Source organism: Danio rerio, chromosome 25 (assembly GCF_049306965.1).
Source record: "Danio rerio strain Tuebingen ecotype United States chromosome 25, GRCz12tu, whole genome shotgun sequence".
Lineage (NCBI taxonomy): Eukaryota > Metazoa > Chordata > Actinopteri > Cypriniformes > Danionidae > Danio > Danio rerio.
Window position 1 is genome coordinate 34762247 of NC_133200.1, and position 27802 is coordinate 34790048.

At 33.8% G+C, this 27802-nt stretch overlaps 1 protein-coding gene across 3 annotated transcripts in view; it reads right to left on the minus strand.

Moving 5' to 3' along the window:
• The window catches only part of cep152 (centrosomal protein 152), a 42801-nt gene extending 16419 nt beyond the window's left edge, over positions 1-26382 (minus strand). For all 3 annotated transcript variants that reach the window (XM_073943309.1, XM_073943308.1, XM_073943306.1), the window contains exons 1-16: positions 25910-26382; positions 24684-24793; positions 23850-23907; positions 21812-22138; positions 21554-21716; positions 18218-18358; positions 16798-16937; positions 15477-15677; positions 12853-13000; positions 10427-10518; positions 8154-8311; positions 5187-5388; positions 5007-5099; positions 3270-3400; positions 2991-3119; positions 1131-1266 (exon numbers count right to left, since the gene is read on the minus strand). In XM_073943309.1, the coding sequence (XP_073799410.1) occupies positions 1131-1266; positions 2991-3119; positions 3270-3400; positions 5007-5099; positions 5187-5388; positions 8154-8311; positions 10427-10518; positions 12853-13000; positions 15477-15677; positions 16798-16937; positions 18218-18358; positions 21554-21716; positions 21812-22138; positions 23850-23907; positions 24684-24793; positions 25910-25966 (2286 nt within the window). In that variant the 5' untranslated portion in view covers positions 25967-26382. The remainder of the gene's footprint in view (positions 1-1130; positions 1267-2990; positions 3120-3269; positions 3401-5006; positions 5100-5186; positions 5389-8153; positions 8312-10426; positions 10519-12852; positions 13001-15476; positions 15678-16797; positions 16938-18217; positions 18359-21553; positions 21717-21811; positions 22139-23849; positions 23908-24683; positions 24794-25909) is intronic.
• Between the last annotated feature and the right edge of the window lie 1420 nt (positions 26383-27802).

Here is a 27802-nt window from a genome sequence, read left to right on the forward strand (position 1 = left end):
TCCACGGGACCATTAAATAACTTTAGATCATGTTATCTCATGGTTTATTAACTAATGTTAACACAAAACCTTGGATTTTAATGCATTAGAAAATGTTGGACTATGATTAATAGATGCTGAATAAGATTATTTATACTTAGATAATGTTAGTAAATACATTAACTAACGGATAATTATTCTAAAATGTTACCCAATTAACTAATTAGCTAGATAATTAAAATGGTTAAAGCTGAGGTATGTAAAATAATACAAAATGTGTAATAGCTATTGGAATATATAAATCGTTTTTTGTTTATTATTAAATATAAATAAATATATTAATTTATCAATTTCAATTGATCAAAATCATACATAAACAATTACATTATTACATAAAAATAATTATTAATTGTTAAATAAGCTGGAAATGTATTTTGTTTAAAAAGTATATTTATACTAAAATAATGAATTAATTTAAATAGCTAATTACTAGAAGTAATTTGAATATATTAAACAAATATAAAACAATTAACTAACTAAATGAATAGTTAAGAGTTCAAGGAAAGGTGTGTAAACAGAGTAAAATCTTAAATTAAAATTTCTATTTATAAATGTAATCCTAAAAATCTTTTGGAATTAACATGTATAAAGAATTAAATGATAAAATGAAAAAATAATAGCAATTAAATGAATTAAAAAAGCAAATCATTAAATAAGGTGGAAGTGCAATTGGTTTAAATTACTTTGAAAATTACAATTACTTAAATAATTACTTTAATTTGAATATATTAAACAAATAAATGTCAAATTTATAATATTGAAAAGTAAAAATAACTTATTAAAAATATTAATATAAATATATAAAAATATTAATAATGAATAAATACAATTAATTAATCATTATTATTATTATTATTATTATTAAATGATTAATTATTATTTTAAAATTCTATCACATTTAGATTCAATTAAGTAATTAAATTAAACAAAAATATACATATATTACAAAAACAATGAAACAAACTATTTTTAGTTTAGTAAAAAAAATAATTTAAATGAATTAAAATAAAAAAAGTACAAACAAAAACAATTAAATGAACAAAGCAAACAATCATTAAATAAATAAAAATGAATAGGTCAGAAGTCCTGACCTCCTTTTCTTTCGATGTCCTCTCTTCTTCAAGTTTGTTGTGGAGATTTTCCTCCAACTTGTCCTTCTCTTTGCAAACCGCAAGGTAGCATTCCTGTACCGCTAACACTTCCTGACTGAGATCCGTCAGCTTTGACCTGTGGATGGTAATGAATGTCATAATCTATCATGAACTGACAGATTGCTTTTTGTAGGTAACAAGTGAACGTGTGGTGCAATTAGGCTTCTGTGGGTATAAGTGGTATAATGGATGGCATTAGCAGATTTTACATTTTAGTACTGATCAGACAAAAAGGGGAGAAGACAGATGTAATTTGCTTTCCATTTATTGCAAAAACAGCTCTGCAAGACACTTTTGGTTTAAGCAAACAGAACTTAGAAGCTGTAAATTTATTACAAATAAGATGAAGAAACAATCAGCTAAATAAAAATAAACGGTAAAATATTCAGTACTGTGAAAACTTCACTGTTACTGCTACTGTTGCTGATAACGCTAAATGTAGAAATCTAACATTATAATTTACAACCCTTATTTATTTTAAAACTTATTTTTGAAGAATTGTTCAGTGGCATATTTCTGACGGGAAGCTGTCTCCACCTACAGGTTAAATAATGGAATTGCTGCCTACAACTGTCATTTGAGTGTCAAGTTAAATGCATATGACGGTGATTTAAATCTTTACCATAACATCAGTGGTTTTATCTAAACTATAAACTGTCCCCGTACTTCTGTTTTATTTTACTGTTTGTAAACTAAAGACTGAATCTCTTGATTTTTGCATTTTCAAACACAGATTTGAATGCAGCGATTCAAAGAAATAATAAACAAATGCAAAACACCATCATTTATAATTTATGTTGTGTGGGTGTTGAGATCCCGATCTTTTAATGATTAATCGTGCAGCTTACATTGAATGCATTAATGCTAAACAAGTAGTGACAGAAAACACCTTTAATAACCGAAGAAACCCACCACATCCCCAATAACCTACCACAACTTCTTCCGCCATCATTACATTTTACAGGGAAGACTAAGTGCTTTAAATAAGTGTGATTTGAATGACGTGACACGGATCTCTATATGTTCGTTAAAACTTTTGAATTAATCTACAAGCAAAAAATGTATTAGTATGAGAGTCATGTGTGTTCTGAACCGCGGGTTGTGATCCGTACGAATCACGGATTAACCGTGATCCGTTACACTCATAGTAAACAGTCATAGAATTTTCAATGTCTTAGGAAAGTTTCATTCATTCATTTCCTTTTCGGCTTAGTCTCTTTTTTAATCAGGGGTCGCCTCAGCGGAATCAACAGCCAACTTATCTAGCATATGTTTTTCGTAGCGGATGCTCTTCCAGCTACAACCCAACACTGGAAAACACCCACACACACTCATTCACACACATACACTACAGCCAATTTAACTTATCCAATTCATCTATAGTGCATGCGTTTGGACTGAGGGGGGGAACCGGAGGAAACCCACGCGAACAGGGGGAGAACATGCAAACTCCACACAGAAATGCCAACTGATCCAGCTGGGGCTCGAACCAGCAACCTTCTTGCTGTGAGACGATTGTGCTACCCACTGTGCCACCGCGACGCCCCGTAGGAAAGATTAACATGACAATGTTCATGTTTAAAAATACTGATACTTGCTGCTAATGAATGACCACTGATACAGAAATCTGAATAGTCCTCAAATACACTTTAAAAGATTAAATAGGAAATAATTATGGACTGTATTTTGAAGTGGCCATGTGCGTGTTTGTTATGAGTATATATATTGAAGGTGAGCATGTGTGCATGTTGATTATGAGTGTATATTGAAGGTGAGCGTATGTGTGTGAAGGTGCAGTACTGGAGCTGTTGGATTTGTTGTTGATGTTGGCTGCTGAGCTGCTGGATGTGAGCTGTGTGTTCCTGTGTGAGCTGCTCACGGACACCGTTCACCACATCATCTCTGAACTGCTGCTGAGTCCTCTCATTCCTGCACACACACGCACACAAATACAGACACACGCACGAACAAACAACACACACAAGCGCAGACACACACAAACACACACAGAAGTTGAGCAGCCACAGAGGAAGCATCACTATATTAGTCGTGCTCTATCAGCATTACGAAGTTTGTGACCTCTCTGCTGCCTCCTGTTTCTCCTGGTCCAGCTCCTGGATCATCTCCCTCATCTTGGTGCAGAGTTCAGAGTTCACTGCTTTTAGTTTGTCTTCACTTTGCTTCAGCTCCTGATTCCTCTTCTCCAGAACCTGCAGTTCATAATACAGATAATGATGATGATGGCTGGTCACCCAACACCGACTTTTGAAACAAAAGACCAGAGCGGATCAATTTACTATCATCTTGCATTATTCTTTTGGTATAGGTTAATCTACAAACGTATTGTTTAATTAGCTTCTGTATGTTCTTTATAACTTTGTTTTGGTAATAAATATATATTTAAATAAATTAATAATAATAATAATAATTATTATTAATTTTAATTAGTAAAATAAATAAAACAATGGTATAATAATAATAATAATAATAATAATATGTAACTTAACTTAATGTCAAATAAATAAAAATATATAATAATACAAATTTGTAATTTAACAATTAAAAAAATAGTAATAATAACAATAATAATATGTAAATTAATCTAATGTCAAAGGAATATAATAATAACAATAATAATAATAATAATAATAATAATAATAATAATGATAATAATAATAATATGTAACTTAACTTAATGTCAAATAAATAAAATGATAATAATAATAATAAGTAATTTAACTTAATTTCAAATAAATATAACAATAAAATAATAATAATAAAAATTTGTAATTTAACCATTTCAAAATATAATAATAATAATAATAATAATAATAATAATAATAAAGTAATTTAACTGTCAAAACAATAAAATACTACTAATAATATGCAACTTAATTTAATGTCAAATAAAAAAATTATATTAATAATAATAATAATAGTATGTAACTTAACTTAGTCAAATAAATAAACTAATAAGAAGCAATTTGACTTAATTTTAAATAAATATAATAATAATAATAAATAATATTAATATGTAACTTAACTTAATGTCAAATAAATAAAATAAATATAATAATAATAATACAAATTTGTGATTTAACAATTTAAAAAATAGTAATAATAATAATAATAATAAAATACAATTTTGTAATTTAACAATTTTAAAATAAAATAATAATAATATTAATAATAATAATAACAATAAAAATAAAAATAATAAGTAATTTAACTGTCAACTAAATAAAATAACAATAATAATAATAATATTAATAAGTAATTAAACATTTAACATTTAAATTAAAATAAAAATAATAATAATAAACAAATTCAACCTAATGTCAAATGGAATAAAATATTAATTATAATAAGTAATTTAACTTAGTCAAATAAATAAAATAACAACAACAACAACAACAATATTAATAAATATTGAACTTAATTTCAATTAGTTTAAGCAGTTAGGGTTATTTTATACATTTTATCTACGTTATGGCATTGCTTCCCTAAACTTATTGTACAGGTTAATATAATTAATTATGGACAATTTTCTTATTCAATACTGATTGCATGTTGTTTCATTCAATAAAAAGAAGTACAACATATCAAATGTTTGTTTTGTTTCCTTAATTCTTTTTTTCTAATTAATGTTGATTAAAAAGACCTATTAAAAAATATGTATTTCAAATGTTTGGAAATTTTTGTTTTCCTGTATTTAGTTTTCCATTTCTTATAAGAATAATAAAATATGTTATAGTTTACGGGGACATAAATGCACATAAATGCATTTAATTTTTTATTTCTCAAATGTATCCAGACCTCCAGTCTCTCCTGCAGTCTGCTGAGTTCTTCCTGAGGGCCAGCTGTGACTTGAGACTCCTCCAGCTGTTTCTCCAAACTGCTCTCCCTCACCTGCAGCAAACACAGAACATGTGAGTCCAGCATCTACAGCAGCAGATCAAACACACAGACACACAGGCCCAGCGTCAGCAGTCTGACCTGAGAGTCCCGTATGGTCCTGTCAGCCTGCTGTATGCGTGTCTCCAGTGTCTCAATTCTGCTTTGTGAGCGTCTCAGTTCCTCCTGCAGCTCGGAGATCTTCAGCCGTTTGCTCTTCAAGTGACTCAAGCATCGCTGCAGCTCATTCTTCAGCTCGCGCACCACGTCCTCCTTCAAGTTCGAGTCTGAAATATGAGGTGTGCTGGAACACACCAGTTATAGTTAGTGTAGTTAGCACATTAAATTGACCATGCTTTGATATCACAGGGAAAAAACTGAATTAATTAAAATGACGTCAGGCCAGGCACTCAAGGGGTGTCCTAAAAATATCCTGACTTTACCACAGTTACCAAAAACAGAAGAGGAGAGTATTTTAATTTCAGATGTTGATATTTTTTTAATTATTGACTAATTATTTCATTTTGATTGTTTGTTTTTTTTAGCTTTGATTATGCATCGTTTTAAGTCTTTAAAGGGCCATGAAACACATCTATTTCAGCAGGGTTTTTTCACACCTCTACTTTGGTAAAGGTCATGAAAGTGGCCATGTCCAGCTCTGTTTGGGGGGGGGGAGTAGGAAAAAAAAGGCATGGTCCGTAAAGATTTGCATAAAAATGGGAGTGTCAATTTGGATTTGATTTTCACAGAGGCAAAACAATCTTTAACTGCAGTTTGGCTCTTTCATTCAGCAATTTCTTTCAAGCCCCTCGTGACAAACGAGATACTTAATTTGAGGAATTGCTGGAAGTGTGTATTTTTCATGCAATGTTTGTTACCGCACAGCGAATGAGAGAAAAAAAACCTCCGCATTTCTCTATAACTTAGATGCACTTGGTAGGTAGCATCAGAAAGCCGTGTGTGTCATTCCTGTCGGTGAAAATCCTCCACAACGGTAAGCTTGATTGTGGCGCTTGCATGTTTACACTCGGGAGAGCAGCATTTACAGCAGATTTTTCAGTCCATAATAAACTTATCAGTCCATGATTTAACTTAAAAATCATTTGACTATGGTCCGTCTTTAAACACTGAAAGAGTTCTGCTGACCATATGAACTAACTTTGCCTCTGAATAAACAAACAAAGACCACTAGTCGCTAACTTACCAAATCTGTAGAGACAGGACAATCAACACAAACTGGATCCGCGTCTTTATTAAAAGGGGACAAGCAGCAAATCCAGATTTCACCATTTCCAGATGACAAAAGCTCTCGGGTAAACAACGTTCCTTAGACACGTATTTCTATGGCGCGTCGCGTGCACTGTAATCCACACGTGGGTCTAGCTGCACTCTCATAGCGGGAAAATAAAAACAAAACCTTCACTGCAGCAAATTATAAAAGCAACACTACTGACCCGTATCTCCAAACAATTCTTATTCTCCCGCTTAGCAACACAATGCGGCGTCTCTCTGTTGTCTGAACACTGTAACTCTCAAGCATATTAATGAAGTTGCACAATAGAGCACGCTGATTGGTTTGAACCAAGCCTTACTCATGCATTAATGCAACACACTCAGAGACGTAATAAGGCACTCCCAGGTACAGACGTCCAGTCTACAAGCTGGAATACACGCTAAGATCTCATGACCATGATGCAGCTTCAAAAATTTGTTTCAAATCGGAAGTACGAATTTTTACGAAATAACGCAAAAACAACCAATTTTCACTTTTTAGTGAAATATGTGTCCTAACGGTGTTTTTAGCAGTTTGGGACACATATATGACTGTCAACAGCTCAAAAAATGTGTTTTGGTGTTTCGTGAACCTTTAAAAAAAGTAGCATTAAAAAGGATTAAATGTTTGATTAAGTTTCTTAATTCTTTTTTATTATTTCTTTCTTTTTATTATTATTATTACTACAGTTATTATTTTGATTAATCGATGAATTGAAATTCACAATCGATGCTCAAAAGTTTCTGTATTCAAATCAGGTTGTGATGATGCGAGCTTGCGCGGGCGTGAGCTACAAACAGAAAAATAAGCGTTGACGGGCGCATGCAAGTATGCTGCTGAATTAGCATCATTTGGACAAAGATGAAGAAACTGTGAACGAAAGTGAAAGTGCTGCAGTAAATGAAGCACTGTGAACCATAATATTTTAAAGCTAGTTCTCTGTGACTCCAAGCAGTTTCATTATAATATTCTAACACAATTTCTATATAAATATTTCTTGCGTTTAATACATTTCCTTGCCAAAAAAAATAATGCTCTCTTTTTTGGAATAATTTGTTCTTTATAATTGCTCTTGTAATCTGAAGTTTGTGTAAAATTCAGAGCTCGTTCAAGCTGAATATAACTTTGTTACAAGATGAAATCATTTAAGATGGCAGTACTGTGATAAAAAAAAACTCAAATCATATACAAAATCATAGAAATGGTAATTGTGGTTAAAATGTAAAGTTGGAAAGATGTATTTGTATAGCTAAATAGGAAAAAAAATGTAGGTCAAGAATCATTATGAATGGAATCGTGACTTCTAGAATTGAAATTGGATGATTCCCATAAGATTCACACCCCTACTTAAGACTCACACTATGCTATCTGAACCGCGCTCAGGCCCGTTTCCCGGATCATTTAAGAAGTGTGAGTGCTCTGAATTGGGCTCAGGCATGGATGACTTTGACTTTGACTATTTCAACTGAAACAATCTCAACTGTTCTGAGCGAGCGTGCATACTAAACAGCGCATCATCGATGACGCAAGCGTGCCCAGTCCCGAATGTAATGTTGAGTGTGGGCCGTCAGGGAAGAGAGGAGGGGGGACAAGCGTGTTTTGTCCTGGTTCAAGGCAACTGTACGTAGTGTCAGTACGCTCTAAAGTTTCCCAGGTGTATGTTAGATTTTAACAATAATTGGAGCATTTTTAATTACTCGCACAAACATTACAAACAGGCTTGTGATAAGTGAATCACGAGTAAATGATGATGGAATTTTCCCGAATGAATCATTCGCATCACTTCAGTGCGATACCTGTGGATTCGTCCATTTCTCCACTTGGACTTCTTGATCCCCAGATCCATGTAGGACTCAGACAGCTGGTTCTCCCAGTCTCCGTTAGACTCCAGGGCTCCGCATTTAATGGCCGACTCATACAGATTGATCTGCTCTTTCAGTTCGCTCAGTTCATCCTGTTACAGAAGAAACACACAAGCTAAACATTTCCATATAATAAAATTTCCATTTTCGACAAAAAATGAAAACGCCCTGTTTATTTTTACACCCACAGGTCATCCAAGATGTCTAAATCAATAGCTATGGCTCCTGATCACACTGATGTCTCGTGAAGCGAAATGATTGGTACGTGTGAGACTCTTAACATTATTTATAATATATTAGGTTTAATCCACAGCCTGGTCAAACAGTTCAAGTGCATGATCATGTGCCATGGCAGTCTGATTGTAGTCTTGTGGCTTTTGATAGACTCAAATACGAGAGCTGATGACACAATCACCAATATTCATCAACAAACTGCAGCACCTGAAATCCTGTTCAAGCATGCTCTAGTCATCATCTTTTTTTATTTATTTATTTATTTATTAAACTTTTCAGATATAACTTGTATTTTTGCAGAGAAATTTAAACAAATATTATTTAAATATTATACACAAGTTGGAATTACATTTATCATTTAAAGAAAGAAGAAGAAGAAAAAATTACTCAGGATAATAACAAAATAATAATAAAATAAATAAAAACAGTTAAGCAAATAAAATGAATAAATTATAAAAAAAAATGTAAATAAATAACCCAAAATTATTAAAAAAGTCTTTTTTAATAAAGATTACGATTAAATATTAAAGATTTTTAATAAAGATTACGAGTCCTCGGGTATTTATAAAGTACCTAATCATGTGACATGCTCAGAAAAAAAATTCTAAATGGGTCCCATGTTTCAGAAAAAAGCCCTAGTATTGTCATTTAGTGTAAACCTAATTTTTTCCAAGTGGATGAAGCTCATTGCATCTCGCAACCAGTTGTCAAAACTCGGAGGAAATCTTTGTTTCCATAATAACAGAATACAACGTCTTGCTAACAGTATCAAAAATGCAAGGGCGTTTGCAGTACAGCTTGATAACCCTACTATATTCTGGGAAAGTCCAAAAAGTGCAAGCTCTAGTCATCTTCAGCACTTCATGAGACCTCAATGTGCCACGGCTGTTGATTTGAACTCATTAATGCGTTTATTTTTCCATCTAAAAACCTGTCAACCATTCACTGCCATTTTATAAATCACAAACATGGACAGCACATTTTAGCTTTTAAGTGGCTTTCTAAAACACTTTGAATGTTTTATATTTTGTTACAAACATACAATGTCATCCTGCAACTGTTTTGCAGCATATGAAATGTCCCGAACACTATTTTTAACCGTCCAAAATGGGAAAAAAGAAATTTTGTTTTTACTCTCTGATAGTCAAAACATGTTGAAAAATATGTGCGTTTTATTAATGCATTAAAAACAGTTAGGAAAAAGCAATTTATGTAAATTCAGACCACGAGTCCACATATACGGGCATCATTTTTCTCTAAAAGTACATCATATCAACAGATGACACTTAGATTTCTATTGTATTTAGGTTCCAATAAGCTCAAACACCAAAGAGAAATAAAAAAATGCATGTAAAAAAAACATCTTGGGCATTAAGAGGTTAATGTTCTACTGAAGGAAAAATAAAAGTCACCATTATCTTGGATGACCTTTGGGTAGATAACCTTGGATAAAAAAAATATCACAGTATTGTGATTACTGCTCTAAAATAAGTTATTTTTTAAATGTTTGGTTAACTTTCCACCCCAATGAACACAATATATTTCTGCTGTCTTCATCAGTTTAAAAACAGTGATTTCTTTACAACTTGAAAAGTCATCTTTGGATATCTTTCTTCTATTTTGGATATAAAGTAAGCCACTGCACTGTTAAGGTCTATAGCATGCTTGCATGTTGGTGGATAAGCGATTCGTGTGTCAGATGTTTGCTGAATCGTGAGATTAATAGTAGATTTTCTGCTGGAGATACTTTGGCCCTGAAAAAACTAAATAAAGTAGTTGTAAAAAAAAACATAGTAACAGTAAAACAAAACATTTCAGGGATTTTAAACCCTTGACTTTTCCAAACCGCAGTAAACCTTGAAACTGGTTATCGCCCAATGCCTACCTCTGGGTGAGAAAATTGACAGGACATTTTGATTTTTGTTTGATCTATCCCTTTAATGACCCTGTCAGAGAGCGGTTGACTGGCTGACCTGCAGGGCTTTGCTGATGTCTTCACTGATGGTGCGAGCGGACTGGACCTGCTGGAGCTTCATCTGTAACTGGCTCATCTCCTGCACAGAGCCTGAGGGAATAAAGGAAGCTTTGAGAAAGATGTAACAGGCGCAGGGGAGGGCTGATCTTCCTCAATGCATTCATTACAGGAGACACTGAGAACATGATGACTTTTAAAACAAAAGATGCTGTGAATCTGCATTATGTAACTGTGTTATGTAAACTGACTGCTGGGGAAAATGATGGGGTACAAATGAAGTGAATATGGATCATTCAAAAAAAATGTACAAGAAAAAAAAACAACTATGATATCTATTAGAAAATGTAACAAAATGTTAATTTATTTTATTTTAAGCAATAATTACAACAAGTTGAGGGGGAACATAGAAACAACAAATTTTATTAATTTTTTAGATCAAATAAAATCTTAATTTTAACAATAATTTCTTTACAATATAAAAAATAAGCCTAATAGATACTAATGTGCTTAATGAAAGAAGATAATTTTATAGTAATAACATATACAATATATAAAAACTTAAACAATTAGATTTTTTTATTTCTTTATTAAAATATACATTATTATAAAATTAATTTAAAAATAACATTCTATTAAAAACTAACAAAATAGCTCAAAGATAATATTTATGGGTAACAAAAGTAAAAACAAATGTAAATAAATGAAAACAACAGTTTATTATAATTTTTTTTCCATTATAATTCTATGAACTATAAGATTTAAACTAAATTTAACACTTGATTATTTTAAAAATTATTTTCAAATGTTCATTTTTAAGGGGAACATAAGTTAAATAACTACAAATAAATTCTTAGTTACTTTATTTTTATTAGTGCTGGACAAAGACTAATCGCATCCAAAATAAAAGTTTGTTTTGAAATAATATATGTGTGCATTATATTTACTTATTATGTATATGTGATAGAAACAAAACTTTACAAAAACAATCTTGTTACATAGATATTTAAATGTATATATAATTTGTATCATATAAATTTATATTATATATTTAAACATTTTCTCAAATATATGCATGCATGTGTGCGTGGGTGCGATTATATACACATAATAAACATACAGTGTACACTCTTAAATTATGTCAAATCAAGCTTTTATTTTGGATGTGATTAATCGAGGTGAGTTTTGGGCCAGCACTAATTTCTATATTATATTTATATTATAATTTAAAAATTAAATGAACATATACATACAGTATTATCACGAATGCAGCATAATATTGGAAAATTTCTCTGCGATACATATTAAGATATAAATACAATTTCAACAGATGAATTAAATAGCTCTATTTGCAAAGTCATTACTTTAGATTGATTCAGATTATTTTGTAGGGGAGTGAAATATAAATGTATTTTCATGTAATTTATGATTAATAAAGGGATTAAGCCGACAAGTAAATGAATGAATGAATGAAACTACAGTCATAAACATAGCGGAGCAATTAATAAAGTGAAATTTTGGTTTTCTGAAGAGAGTCAAGCGGTATTGAATATTCGAATGTAAAACAACACTGCATAGTCTTCATCATATAAATAATTGTACAAAATTAATCTATATTAGACTTCTTTATGCACTACTAAAATGTTTTATAAGGGGCGAAGCAGTGGCGCAGTAGGTAGTGCTGTCGCCTCACAGCAAGAAGGTGACTGAGTCGCTGGTAGGCTAAATTGTCTGTAATGTATGAGTGTGTGCGTAAATGTGTGTGTGGATGTTTCCCAGAGATGGGTTGCGCTGGGTTCATTCCGCTGTGGCGACCCTGGATTAATAAAGGGACTAAGCCGACAAGAAAATGAATGAATGAATGAATGAATGAATGAATGAAAATGTTTTAAACTCTCTTAAAATGCTCACAAAGTCACAGGCCTTAAAAACACATGCAGATGAAAAACTCTTACTCTATTATGATTCAATTCTGCAGCGTCTCCACAAACCTTGTGGGTCTTACCTGTGGTTTTTGGAGAACTATAATGCCAACTCAAAATTGCATATCCTGAGATGTGATTATTGCAGACGCACACATTGCAATATCGATGCTCACAGGATATATTGTGCAGCCATAATTATCACCATTATTAATATCACTTTGTTTAAAAAAAATGGAGATTTAAAAGATTCCAAATAAACACAGATTTGCCCAGTATTTAATGAAATTCATAAGACGATCTAAAGAAAAATAAAAAAAAGCAGACCATCCAATAAGTTAAATGACTGGAAACCCCCCTCCCCCAGATTCTCATTTGTTGCTTCAGTCACTGTACAGTAGTTTAGCTGAACTACTCCAGGGAAAGACTTCTGGACCACTTCACTGATTACCCATGAGGCTCCAGCAGCAGTAAACATAAACAGAAGTTTGCGGATGCCACGTACCAGTGTGGAGCAGTTTGGCACACTGCTGCTGGCTCTCCTCCAGGCGGTGCGTGAGGGTGTTGATGACCGAGGCTCTGTCCATCTGATCCTCTTCCCTCTGACGCTCCAGCTGACGGACCTGATCCAGCAGCCGCTGACCTGCCTCAGCCTGAGACACACACACACACACACACACATATGGTAAATCCACAGGCCTGTGCTGCCCTCTTCAACACACACAGCACCAATATACTACAGGCTTGTTTTACAATTGCTTATAAAATTCTGACTGCCCATGGGAGAAATAACTGCGATGAATAAATGGCAGAAAACAGTCAAACTTGCTCTACAAACAAGCGTGTTCATGACTACACATAAAAATAAGAATAATACACCAATGAAAATATCCGTTTGCAAGATGAAGTAACATAACAAGCTTTTTTATGTCTAAAGATCAATGGAAGTGAATGAGACTGAAAGTGTCCAGCCAAAAATATTGGCGGTATCCACTCATAAATGATGAATGAAGTCAATACTAAAGATCGAACTGATGTAGAACAAAATCAGCCAAAAAAAGTTTGGAGTATGTTTGACACAATTAGCCAAACTAGTTGGGATTGAGACCCAGGCAGGCAGTCGGGCTGTGTAATACAGAGAGTGAAGCAAAACGCATCAAATGATCAGTAATTTAAAGAGGAAAAAAGATAAATAGAATAAATACATACTTATATTATAGGTGGGCATAGATTATTTGTTAAATTTAGATTAATCTCACTGTAATCTTGGAACTAATCAAGATTAATTTAGATTAAAATGGCTCATTTGAATTCTGCCGAAGGCATTCAGAATATGTGTGCCACCCAAATAATGACTAAAAGTAAGTCTTTGAGAACGGGTTTCTCAAGCAAGGTGGCGCATTAGACCAGGGGCTCATCTCCTGTTTCCAAAATGCATCACAAACTGCTTGAGAAACTGTTCAACTGTGATAATTGGTGATGAAAATAAATGATGTTCAATAAGATGTGCTTGTGTTTACTAACTGTTTATTCAGTTAAGCATGAATGTTGAACTGTAGGCCTACATAAGCTCCAAACTGTGATTTTTCGACTAAAGACATACCTGAACTAAACAGAAATGGAATTAAGACATGTGGAGTATGCAGATATTAGTGGCATTATTGAAGTAAACACCGCAATCAAACTATTACCATCATGGAGGACTTTTCAACATATTTTCAGACAAGATCCACACGCAGCTGTCAGTAAACCACACACACACACACACACACTCACACACCAAAATGCGGAAGTTTTTTTCTTTCCATTTGGTGTGCGTTATTAAATTTCTCTCACCAGTCCTTACTCCTTATTTGGTCTAATAGCCCAGTTTGTCACAGGGGCATAAATTAAATGTTCATGAGTGAATGTGAAACTGCCGAACTGCAGTTAAAGTCACTTTCACAAATTACAGGAAACTCTTACATGACAGCACTTCACGTAAACACTTTAATTATATTTTTGTCTATAAAGGCAAATAACTAGATTACTAATGTCCATGTAAGCGTAGTCAGTTTGTCTTCGAAATAAGATCCAGAAGGGCATCCTGCTGATTTGATTCAGAAGGGCACTGTTTTGTCAGACGGCTCACCGGTTTGACTTTCATTCACTGTCATTCATTTTAAAACGCACCCGCTCCATTTTATTTGTATATGTTTTACTCGAACGCATAAACTCTACAGGTGCCTGATAGTTAGATGTGGTGCTAACATTTATCAGATTCACTCTAGTGAACTGCATCCATGTTAGCACGTCACATTTGATGTGGTAATTTCACAGTAGGAATACACACAGGTTCGAATACTCGTTCTCGCCACCTACAATACAATTCGGCCAGGTATACATCCGCACTAAAATATCAAGGTGAAGGTCATTATGGCTTGCGTAGAATAGAACCAGCTCCCAACCCAACTTTGAGATTAACAGCGATATTTTTTTTAATCGCCTGATAAGAGTCTTGCGTTAACGTAGCATGTTAACGCCGATAATGGCCCACCACTAATTTTTATATTAGACACATCTGATGCTTGTATTAGCAGGAGCTCCACGTCCACAACTTAACGCATTGGGTTAAATTGGGCTTTGTAGTCTCAGTGTTCAGTCCATTACTTCCACTGTCTCTGTTCAGCTGAGGGAACAGAACCAACCCTGTGACGTCAGACACAGCGATATTCCAAGATGACGTCGCCATAGGTCTATAATCTACAGTAAAACATGCCGTTTTCTGCTAAATGCTTACATTAATCGAGTTTGTTTAATATATATTCATAAAGTACAACTCGATGTACAAAATAATGTAAACTTGACCGAGTGCTTCATTTCCCTTTTAAGGCAAGTACATTATAAGTAACTGTAATTAATTGTCTAAAAAAACTTAATTAAATAAACAGTTTCAGCGAAAAAGTAATTGAACTACAGCAAGTAGTCACTTTAAAACTAATTAAACCCACTACTGGTTGGAATGTTTACTAACAGTGTAGCAAACTTTATTTTTTTAGCTTTTTTTGTACCTCCAAGCTAAAAAATGAACTTTGCAAGAATATTAGGGCCTCATTGGGTTAATCGGCACTCAGGATCAATGTCCCTGACCTGCTTGTCTAGACTCTCCGACTGGGAATCCAGTTTCTGCTGCAGGGTGAGCAGTCGAGCTTCATACTGCTCCCGGATGGCGGCCGTGTCTCTGTCGTGCTGCTCTCGTGCTCGAGTGAGTGTGTCCGAGCGGCACAACTCCACCATCTGCAGCTTCATGCTGTCCATCGCTGCCTCAGCCACACGCTGCTGCTTCACTATCTGTGGACACACACATTTATTTTTCCCCTACTGCACTCGTTTTTGAGGAACTTAATTGTTCAATCCACTTACATTTGTAATCATTAATAAGTTAACTTAATTCCTTCATGTTGTCCTAAGACAAATCAATTGTGTGGAACCCAGCACTTGAAGAGATATTACAGTGTTTTTACCACACACTCTTCTGTATTTTAGGAAGCCTCAAACTACAGCTGCACAATAAAGGGAAAATATGCGATATTGTTGTTGAGTGTTGCGATAACTATATTTAACATGCGAAATGCTAATGCAATTAACAGCAATTTAAAAAAAACTTATTTTTCTGAGTTAATTAAATCCAAATTAAAAAAAACATTTAGACTTGAAAACACCACGAATGAATGAAAACCTCGATGGAAATGGCTGTTGTCTCCTGTCATCAGGCATCAGCCATAGGTTCACCTAACTGTAACGACTGGAGAGGCAGGGATAAAGGTAGTAAAGGCCCCATCTGACTTGTCAGATTTGTATAAACAACATACACTGTAAAAAATACATAAAATAATAAATAAAGAAATAAAGAAAAAATTTACGCAACCTAAACTTGTAAGGCAACTTGCTATAGAGCAAGGGCGCCCAAAGCTGATCCTGGAGGGCCGGTGTCCAGCAAAGTTTAGGTCCAACCCCAATAAGACACACCTGGGCTAGCCAATCGAGCTCTTAGTAGGCTTTCTAGAAGCATCCTTGCAGGTGTGTTGAGGCAAGCTGGAGCTATAATTTGCAGGACATCAGCCTTCCAGGACCAAGTTTGGACACGCCTGCTATAGAGCTTTTTAAGTTGTCTCAACCTAAATCGAGTCAAGTGCAGTACTTGAGTTAAAAGTTTATTCAACTCAAAAAAGCTGTGCATTTTACATTTTTAGTTGAGTCAGCTTACAGTTTATGCATGCAGCACACAAATGCTTGGCATGTAAAAGTAAAATAAATGTAATTTACTGAACTTCCCTGTGATATAGATATTGCATTTACTTTTACTGCGATAACGATAATTCTTAAACGTATTGTGCAGGCAGGCCTACCTCAACCTCATGACTGTACTTTTGTGATTGATGTTGTGCATGAGGAAGTCATGAGCTTGTACCTCTTGCTCTCTGTCTGTGAGAGACTGAATCTGTTTCTCCAGAGCTCTGATTCTGGCCTGCAGCTGAGCTTCTCTTTCTTTCGCCTCTTCCACCAGTGTGCTGGACTCCTTCAGAGAAACTGCCAGCCCGTCTTTCTCATCTGGAGAAAAAGTGACAAATTTTTGTGCTCAAACAGTACACACACACCAAATTTAGGACATTCAGAAAAACCCTTTTTTTGTTTCATTCATCATCTTTTTATTGTTTTAACCTAGTGCTGAATTTAGTTGATTAACTGTTGTGCTAACAAATTGAAAACCGACAATAAGCAAATATAACAACACAAGTATAAAATAAATCACAGTCCAAAGTGGTGTAGAGAAAAAGTTCAAAAGGATAAATAGTTTAAAGTATGAAAAATGGTGTGAAAAGACTACCCAAATTTCACTCTATAGCCACCAAAAGAGTAAAATAAACACCCCTGCAGTGTAAGAACATACAAAAAAAAAACTAATAAAAGTGATAAATGTACAAAAAAAAAAAAAAACAACTGCCAGATTTCTCTTTTTCTAGCAAAACTCATTTTTGATGACATGCAAAAATACTCTTTTGGATGAATAAATACTAAATAATACATTTAAACTTATTTATATATATATATATATATATATATATATATATATATATATATATATATATATATATATTAATATTTTGTGAATTTATATACCAATTTATATACCAATGTTATGTCAATTAGCATTTTTTTACTGTATGTTTTGTCATATATGTTATGTCTTTTATATTACATAAAACATAATTTATTTATATATGCACATATATACGTGTATGTATGTGTGCCTGTATGTATATGTATAACATTATACAGTATTTGAACATAACAGTGAAATAATAAATACAAAGAGACATGTGCCTAAACAAATAAAACATAAATAATTATTACCTAAAACTGAATATTTATTCAAGTAAAACGCATATTTTTCAGAGGAACACTGATGCAGATCTCCATGCATTAGGATTGCTTTATGAAGTCATGTGGTAAAAATGATTTTCATTGTTTTTATATTAATAATGCCAATTTTTATATTGTATGTCCTTACAGATTTCATGTAAAGACATTCAAATATGAATATGTAATATTAAATATATTATTTGCATTTGATTTAGCTGTAGTTGATGAAAAAAAATAATTAACAACATATATTAAGTAATAAAATAGTAAAAAAACATTGAAGTAATGTACCATTCAACTATTTTTATCTTGAAAATATTATGAAAAGTTATGACCCATTAACATAAAATGGGACAAAAAATATTTAAAACAACTAAATATAATACATTTGTAACCGTTTTTCACACAGATTTTTAATGCAACTGGTTAAAGTTAGTTTAAATCCTTGTTAAAGTGGTTAATCTGACCTTTGACGATGGCGAACTGATGCTCCACATATCTCATCCTCCTCCGGCAGTCCTCCAGTTTCTGCTCCAGCTCGTCGATCTGTCTGGATTGAGCTTGCTTTAAAATCTGTAGCTGCGCCAGCTGCTGACCATCTGCTGTATCTGAACGACATTCACACAACACGCTTCAGTCTCCTCAAACATCATTCAAGAGGACAAGTAAGAGCATTTAAGCAATAAGCAGCATTTTATCACCAGCGTCTGAACAGCTTGCAATGACTTTCAAACTTCCAGAACTTCCTAGTTTCTCTATGAAAGACTTTCTTTAAGGAAAATAAAGGATGTGACGCTTTCAAGCATCTCAAGAGCTTCACTTTCAAGTACACGAACAACTAATTTATAGTGCTTATTTATATTATTAATAAAAGCAGTCAATTCAGTACATAAGCTAATGTTAACAAGCACAATTTTGGGGTCAGCAGGGGGCGCTCAGCCTGCAGTCTGTGTGAGTTCTAACGCCCCAGTATAGTGAAGGGGACTCTATACTGCTCAGTGAGAGCCGTATTTCGGATGAGATGTTACACGATGAACAGCAGCTACGCTAATTATTCTCTTTATTCTCTATTTTTCACCTGGGGATACTCATCCCGAGGTCCTCAGATTATGCGGAGTCACTAATTGGATCCAAGACCAGCGACGTGATGATCCCAAGGATTCCATATGCGGGACCAGGCCATATCCTGAGCTGCTGCTGCGCTGATGGTCGTAGGGAGTTGAGATCATGAGTCTGATTCCAGCGACGCTCCAGGGACAGACGAGTCTTCGCTGAGGCCATCTTCCAGCCTAAACCACGGCGAATGAAGCTCTGCACAAGACTTTTGGCCAGCGGAGAAATTAAAATGGTCGTGCCCAACTGAGTCTGGTTCCCTCAAGGTTTTTTTTCTTCACTCCCATCAGGTGAAGTTTTTTTTCCCTCTCCGCTGTCGCCACTGCCTCGCATTGTTCAGGATTGGTAGAGCTACGCATCGATGAATTTGCTCTTCAGTGTTTGAACTCTCAGTAATGATTAAATCACACTGAACTGAGCTAAACTGAACTGAACTGAAACACTAAAACCTGAACCACACTGTTCCAGTTACTATGACCATTTATGTGAAGCTGCTTTGACACAATCTACATTGTAAAAGCGCTATACAAATAAAGCTGAATTGAATTGAATGTTAAACCTATGTCCTGACTCTTGGTGGTCGTTAAAAATCCCTTTGAAAAAGAGTAGGGGTTTCACCCTGGCATCCTGGCCAAATTTGCTCACTATCCTCCATCCATCATGGCCCCCTAATCATCCCCATATCATAATTGGCTTTATCACTCTGTCTACTCTGCACCAATCAGCTTGCGTGTGGTGTGCGATCTGGCACAATATGGCTGCCTTCGCATCATCCAGGTGGATGCTGCACACTAGTGGTAAATGAGGAGATTCCCCTCAATGTGTAAAGCACTAGAAAAGCACTATATAATGTAAGGAATTATTATTATTAGTTTTGGATTTTAATAATGCATTAGTAAATGCTGAAATTAACATTACTTACAATTATTAAATGCTGTACAAGCAATTTCATTCTTAGTTCATGTTAGTAAATACATTAACGGTGCAGTGTGTAAGTTTGACACCCAGTGGTTGAACTAGGTATTGCACTCGTGGATCAAAACACATTTTCACTCGGCTCCTCCTCTGACAAATCAAAGCAAGCACAGGTTGCCAGATTGGCGTGAGTGTGCCTGACTATCGAGCCTAAATGCTGATTTAACGTTGATTTAAACAGCATTTAAAATAAAAGCAACGACACACGATAGAGGAAATATTTTCCATACTGAAAGAAGTTTTTATCCTAACCAACACCTGAAATTATATTAGAAATTACTTGGTGAACAAAAGGATAAGCTGACAATGCTCACCTTTGGTACACCTCATGTGCTTTATTCATTGTTAAATGCTAATGATGCGCGTTTTAATGCCATTTTACATGACATTTATTGCCATACTACTGAACGCAGCAGTAGATCTCCTCAGATCTTGAAAACAAAATAAACCGTTTGAAGTTTAGAACTGTGACTCAAAATCAACATAGGAATTCAGCATGTACATTTGATAATGTTAAATAGGTTTAATATGTATTAATTAGATTATAAACCTTACCACTGCACTATTCTGTGCTTCTGAATGACTGTATTTAAATTTCGGTTGTGTTTCGTCTGCTGCAAACAGCCAAATTGCTTATTACTGCAAATCTTGTCACGTAGCGTGTTGTTAGGACACGAGGTAGCAATGTAACCTGCTCACCTAATGTTTATGTTCGTAATGTTGATATAATTTGCTAATAATAACCTCATGGGGAACTCTGAATCTGTGTCTCATTTCGGAGTAAGCTACTGTCCACCGGAGGTCGCATTTTCGGTTGCGGACTCCTGCTTTGAGAGCCTTCATGACTGAATGAAGTATGCGGTTGTCCACCAAGGCAACCCGGGGTGCTGAAATATAATTGGCTAAAGTGGCAGTGGGTGGGTTAAAATAACCAAAACAAAGAAAGACGTTCCGGCACGTAAAGCACATTTTCAAAGCAGAATATTTGACTTAGAATGTTCACTGAGCATGATTCTTCTCTGCTAACATATTATGGTATTTGTATACTTTAAAAGGTTAGAAAACTTACATACAGCACCTTTAACTATTGAGTCCTTATTGTAAAGTTGTAAAGTTTATTCAAAATGCAGCCTTGGTGCCCATGGTTTTTCACAATTTATTTGAACATCAAAGCATTTTAGTATTAGAATAATAATAATAATAATAAAAATTATAATAATAATAATAAAACAATAATTATATTAACAAATAATAGTGAAACATTTTTAGAAAAATTATACTAATAATAATAATAATAATAACAACAACGACATTAATAATAAAGCAATAATTCAAATAATAAATAATAATTAAAATAAATGAATAAAAAATAATAGTAATAATAAAACAATAATTATATTAATAAAGAATAGTGATTTTTTTAAATAAAATAATAATACGAATAACAACATTAATAATAAAACAATTATAGTAATAAATAGTAGTGAAAATAATAACAATAATAATAATAATAATTATTATTATTATATATTATTATTATTAAATAAGTTTTACAGGAAAATATTATTGGTTTTCTGCTTAAATCTTTTTTTAAGCACGAACACACACACACACACACTGAGAGTAATCAAATAATAATAATAATAATAATAATAATAATAATAATAATCTACCCTATTTTAAATTTTGAACAGAGCAACATAAAGGTATCATACTCTGTGTCGAGTCCAGGAAGTCCCTCTGAAGCTGATCAAAGCGGCCATTCTGATTGTTCACTTGAGGATTGAACATCTTGGGCTGGTTTGAAGGTTGATGTGGCTGGTAAGTGGCCTTAAAGTGGTCAGTTGGTTTGTTCACAGCTGCTCCATTATTAAAAACCTTCAAAAAAAAAAAAAAAAAAAAAAGGTGCCAAATTATTAAACAGACACACATTTCAAATAAAAAAAAAGTCAGGATCATCTCCAGACGTTCACCTGAATGTGGTTTGTGATGCTGATCTGCTCTCCATGACCCTGGGCCTCTTCTTCATGATAGCCTGGCTGATGCTGAAGAGCATTATGGGGGAATGAGCTCTGCTCTTCAGTGGAGAAGTCATTGGCGTGAGACCCATCCGTCCCTGCAGATGAGTGTGCGTAGTCTCCACTGTGGTACTGGTAGCTCTGGTCATTATGTGGGTCCCAGGCTGAGGGTGCATTCTCTGTCCCGGGCTGGAGGTGATGAGGGTGAGTGTTTGCCTGAGACGTGTGACTCCTATAGCTGTAGTCCTCATGATAAGAGCCTTCAGCGTACTCCTCATAGTGCTGCAAGCGCATGCAAGACAAATGAGTAAGAGCAAGAAAAACACGAGTGAATGCTGTTTTAAATGCATCAGCCTATAAGCCCATTTTAATTCTTTCAGTAGATATGTTTCTATGCACATCTTGGGATATCTTGTAAGGGCTGGAACACACCAAGCTGATGGCAAACAACTAGCACCAATGAAACACAACTGTGTCGTCGCCTCATGCTGGCTGTGCTTGAACACATCAAATAGACAAAAGCTGACTGAAACAAGAGCAGAGTTCTGTGCCTGTTATTTCATACAAAACGAGAATCCGGAACTTCCCAAGTGGGCATGCAAAGAGTTAAAGCAGTACTTCAGTGCTTCCCACACAGACTTTACCACACAGGGCCGCCCAGGTATATTAACGGCCGCCCAAGTATATTTAGGAACACCATTTTTTAAAACAATTATTTTCATCTATTACTTAATATGCTTAACGGTGGTGGATTAATGGTTTTATACAACAACATGATTAAACTCCGGCACAATTTAAACACAATTATTAAGTAAATTAAGTGCAATAAACAAACCTTCAATATTGTGAGAGCTTTTCAGAAATATCAAAGTCTACAATCAAGAAGACTCAAGAGTCTGTGTTTCTAAACATCCTGAACACACGATAACACAACAGCATTTGTTATTGTGTGAGCTGCCTATATACTTTTTTTTTTGTTTAATTTTAAGATGCATGTAAAAGAAATCTGGCACAAAATAGTACACACACACACACACAAACACACACATATATACACAATTCTGTGCAAATGTCAACCTTGCCATGACAAAATTAAGTTTTCACCAAAATACGGAATCTGTTTCTGGGTTTTTTGTGTAAGCAAGTATTTTACAGTACTTTAGAAATACTCAAAAATGCATCTGTCAATGTTTTCATTCTCTTTGATTTACCAAAGTCACACAAGTGGCAATTTTACATCTGTCACATCCATAACGGAGAAATGTCACATCCAAAATGACACTTTTTTCCTCATAAACGAGAAAATATTAAATTCAATAAAATCAATCATTTTTGCTCTATAGCGAGTTAACTCTTATTCTTTTGATTATTATTGTTTCTTTTGGGTTGTGCATTTTAGTTCACAGAATTTCTACAATGTATGTTGTGTACTGTAATCCCGCAGACTTTTTTTGTCACATCCATAACGCATGTTTATTTTCCTCATTTAAAGTGCAAAACATGTTTACAGATTGATATTTTGCTGGTCTCTTAACTTTGTGGTCAGTTGTTCAGGAAAATATAAACAAAAGTTTCAATATAATGTTAACATATACTTTCTATGCGAATTTATGTTTTGAGTTTTTACTGCAAATGTCGCATCCATAACGCATATATATATATATATATATATATAATTTTATATCAATATGTGTGTGTATATATATATATATATATATATATATATATATATATATATATATATATATATATATATATATATATATATATATATATATATATATATATATATATATATATATATAGAAATGTAACATTTGTTTCTCAGAAAAAGGCAATTTGCTCTCAGAAACACATGGGATAGAATCGGTTAATTATTGAAAAACTCTTTATGCAATATTTTCTAAGTAAATTTGTAACTTTTAATGAAAACGGGACTAATGATTTAATTAAACAGGCTGTTTTTTGTTATATCTGAAACTAATAAACTTACTTCCTCATGGGAAGGTCTTGAATGCTCCCACTGCGGCACATTCCAGGCCTGTTGTGGTCTGAAAGACAAGCACATTTATGACTGTTTTAAAACATGTACTTCAGGTCAGTCTTCAAGGGATTAATCACATTCAAAATAAAAGCTTGTATTCGTATGTATACTTGTATACTCGCTGTGTATAAATATTGTGTGTATATAAATAAAAACAAATTCACATATTTTTAGATTTATTTGCCTTTAATATATATTTAATTAGAATTATTAATAAGCGTTTTCTCACAAATATACTGTACATTTCTGCATTTATATTTATACACACAGTGCTCAGCATATATAAGTACACCCCTCACAAATGTCTCTTTTAAATTCATATTTTTAATAAGAAGCAATACAATTTAATATGTGTGCATATACATTAGATTTGTTAGTACTGAAGCCAAATCTGAAGCTAATCTAACAAAATACCTTATGATAACGGTCCAAAAACTAGTCCACCCAAATGTATATGTTATAGAAAAATTATAAATACAAATTTTAAAAAGAGAAGAAAAAAAAATCAAGAGAAGCAAAAAAGTAAAATTTTGTAGAAATTTTGTAGGTTGTAATTTTTTAATTTTTGCATTATTTTGCTTAAATTTAATTGTGCTATCTGTCAATTTCTATACTAAAATATAGACTAAAATATTACTTGCAAAATAAAAATGATAAAAATATATTTTTCAAAATGGGGTGTACTCAATTATGCTGAGAACTATATATATATAAAAGATATATATATATATCTTTTATAATCTTTTATTTTGGATGAGATTAATCGCGAATGTGTTTTCGTACCTGTTGTTGTCTTCTGGATGACTGCAGGTGGAGTGGTTGAGCTCTGGAGAGGAGCAGTCAGCACTGTCATCCAGCATATCATCAGGGAGATCCGTCAGGAGCTTGTGGAGCTAAACCAACAAACAAACAAACAAACAAACAAACAAACAAACAAACAAACAAACAAACAAACGTCAATCAATTAATCAGTCATTCAAGGCTACAGCCACGCAAAATGAGGTGCTTTTTACTCCCCAGCTGGCCTGTGCAGACTTTTACAAGGGGGAATTTTAGATTAAATTAATCATAAGTTTATTGTAATAATGATAAAACTATGAAGTGTCTTTGAATATTAAACCACAAAACATTCACCACCTGACAACTGTTTTAATATTAACTATATATGATCTGTGAAAAGAATAGATGAAACATCAAGCGCTATGAATACTTTCTGGATGCAATTTAATGTGTACACTTGTGTTAGTTTGTATTGCTTCAATTCAAGTCACTTTACATGTTTAATTGTATTAAATATTTTCACCCTCTGTCTATGTTACACACTTTTAATAGCCTTATCATTAGACAAACTTAAAATATATATATATATTTAATTCACAAATTAATAACTTTTGGTAGCCTCAGTTAATAAAAACTGTATACAAACACAACACAAACACAGAGAATACACAAATAAATGAAGTAAATGACGTTAAAACAGCATTAATCATTCATAATCATCAAAAATAGCATAATATATTTAATAAACCATATCTATATATCCTCAAAATAATACATGTTTGTCAAACTACTTATTTAAAATGAGCTAAAACAAAATTCTTGAGGGTTTTTTGTGACAACTTAATTGTTTTATGTTCATTCCACTTAAATTTGCAAGATAAAAAAAGATAAAGTTAAGCTGTCCCAACACAAATTGATAGTGTGGAACCCAGCATTTATTTTACAGTGTCTGGTTAACATCTGAATGTAAATGCTAAGCAGATTTCTCTTTACATTATACAGTTTACAGAGAAACTATGAGAAATGAATCAAGCATGTGCGAGCAACCGATTCACTGCAGGGCCCGTAGCAACCGTTTACAAAAACACACACACCCGCCCGGTTACAGCCATGCTGAACTCTCGCACCAACACATGGCCTGCAGGCTTCTTAAAGGAGCCCAGAACACATCTACTTTACCCAAGTATAATACACAGCAGACGTGACAGCTCAGTATCAGTCAAACTCACCCTCCATAACTCCCGCTTGATGACTCGCACATCCTCGGAGATCACACTTTCCCGCATTTACACTCCTAAAAGAGTTACAGCAGGAGCGTTTGCACTCAATAACATACTGAAGGACTATTGTGTGAATACTGGATTGCAGCAGAGTGAGTCATATGAATAACTCGAGAAAAAAGAAAGCGAGGAACTATGCTGTGCTCGTTTGTCCTGACTAAGGTCGGCCCATTGTGGGGGTCAGAATATACGTTTCAGTTAACTGGAGCAGAAACATTCCTCCTCTGATGGAAAAGAAAACACAAACAGCCGGTGTGCAAAAAATTGATGGTGCATGTGATGCGCACATCGATATTTACTGCATATGATTATTTTCTGAGCGTAGTCCCGAAACGGTCTTCAGTTTATACCTCCAATCAGAGTAAATGTTTGCTCTGAGATAAACTGGTGTGAGTTGTCTCTCAGTAATAAGCGCTGAGCGTTCAAGGCAGTGGAAACACAGGCTATATGAGAGAGCAAACACACCTGACCGCATTGCACATGCACCAATAGCAGCAAACGTTCATTCATGCTGCCGATGGCTGTCGGGAGAGTCAAAACAAATGCTTCTGATTGGACAAGATCTGCCTTTTAAAAAGAAACACTGTAGCTGCTTTTGACCAGGAACAGAATTTTTAAGTCAGATTAATAACAATGAGAAAGTCAGATTTATTTGGGGTCGACTCCCTGATTTTTGTTAATCCCAATAGGACTTTCATGGGAAATATAAAGGATAAATGCTAAATAAATAAACATGGTGACTTGGGTACATCACAAATTCTGTCATGAATTAAAACAAGAAATGCGCTGCTTTTTCTCCCCATGTAGAGTATTTTATTACAAACACAATGTAAACATGGGCCGGAAGAAGATTCTGATGTTATGATAACCTTGGATAAAAATATCACGGTTTAACGGTATTGTGACTACTTCTCTAAAATTGATTCTTTTTAAATTTCAGGGTAAAAAACTAAAACTTTTTTTCCCATTGAACGCTTTATTTTAATTTGGGAAGGGATGCACTGATATGGATTTTTTGGCCGATATCGATAACTGAACTTTATAACTATATTAGATTACAAACAATCCAACAAGTTGTTTAGCATGTGTGCATCGCTGATGTTATGTTTAGACATGTAACATTTTTTCCTGAGGCAATTTAAAGCAAAATACACAATGACACTCTATCAAACATATCTACAATAAGGAACATGGTATCTTACTGAGTAATTAACGCACAACAATACCACATGAATAAAGGACAGACTTTTAAGGAATAAACAATGTAAGGAGAGCTCCATTATAGTGCACAGGACAAGTCTGAACACGTTCCGCCCACGCATGCGCGAGGCAGGCAGTTCTGTACAATTACGTAATTTATCTGCTAATTTAGACATCGGTTCGATATTGATAGTCTTATAAATAGCATTTATCGACCGATAACGATATGGTCGTCAATATATCATGCATCCCTTGGAAAACATTTATAATATTTTGGAGCAGTAAACATGTCAGGCTAAATAACTGAAATTAATTATTGACCTCTGCTGTCTTCGTTAGTTTCAAAAACACTGTTTTTTTACCATTTTAAAACAGTTTATTTGGAGATCTTTTCTGCTGGAGATACTGTTGTCCTTAAAAACTAAAAAAAAATGTCAATGAAAAATCTAACTCGTACCTTAGGAACGGTATGTCGTTTTTAAATCCTTGACTTTTCCAACCCGCGGTATACCTTGAACGCGGTCTATTAGGGTTGCACAATTTCGGAAAACCTGACATTGCAATATTTTGTTTTTCTGCAATATTAATTGTGATAAGCATGCAATTTAACAAGATGACTTGTGTAACTTTTTGGATAATATG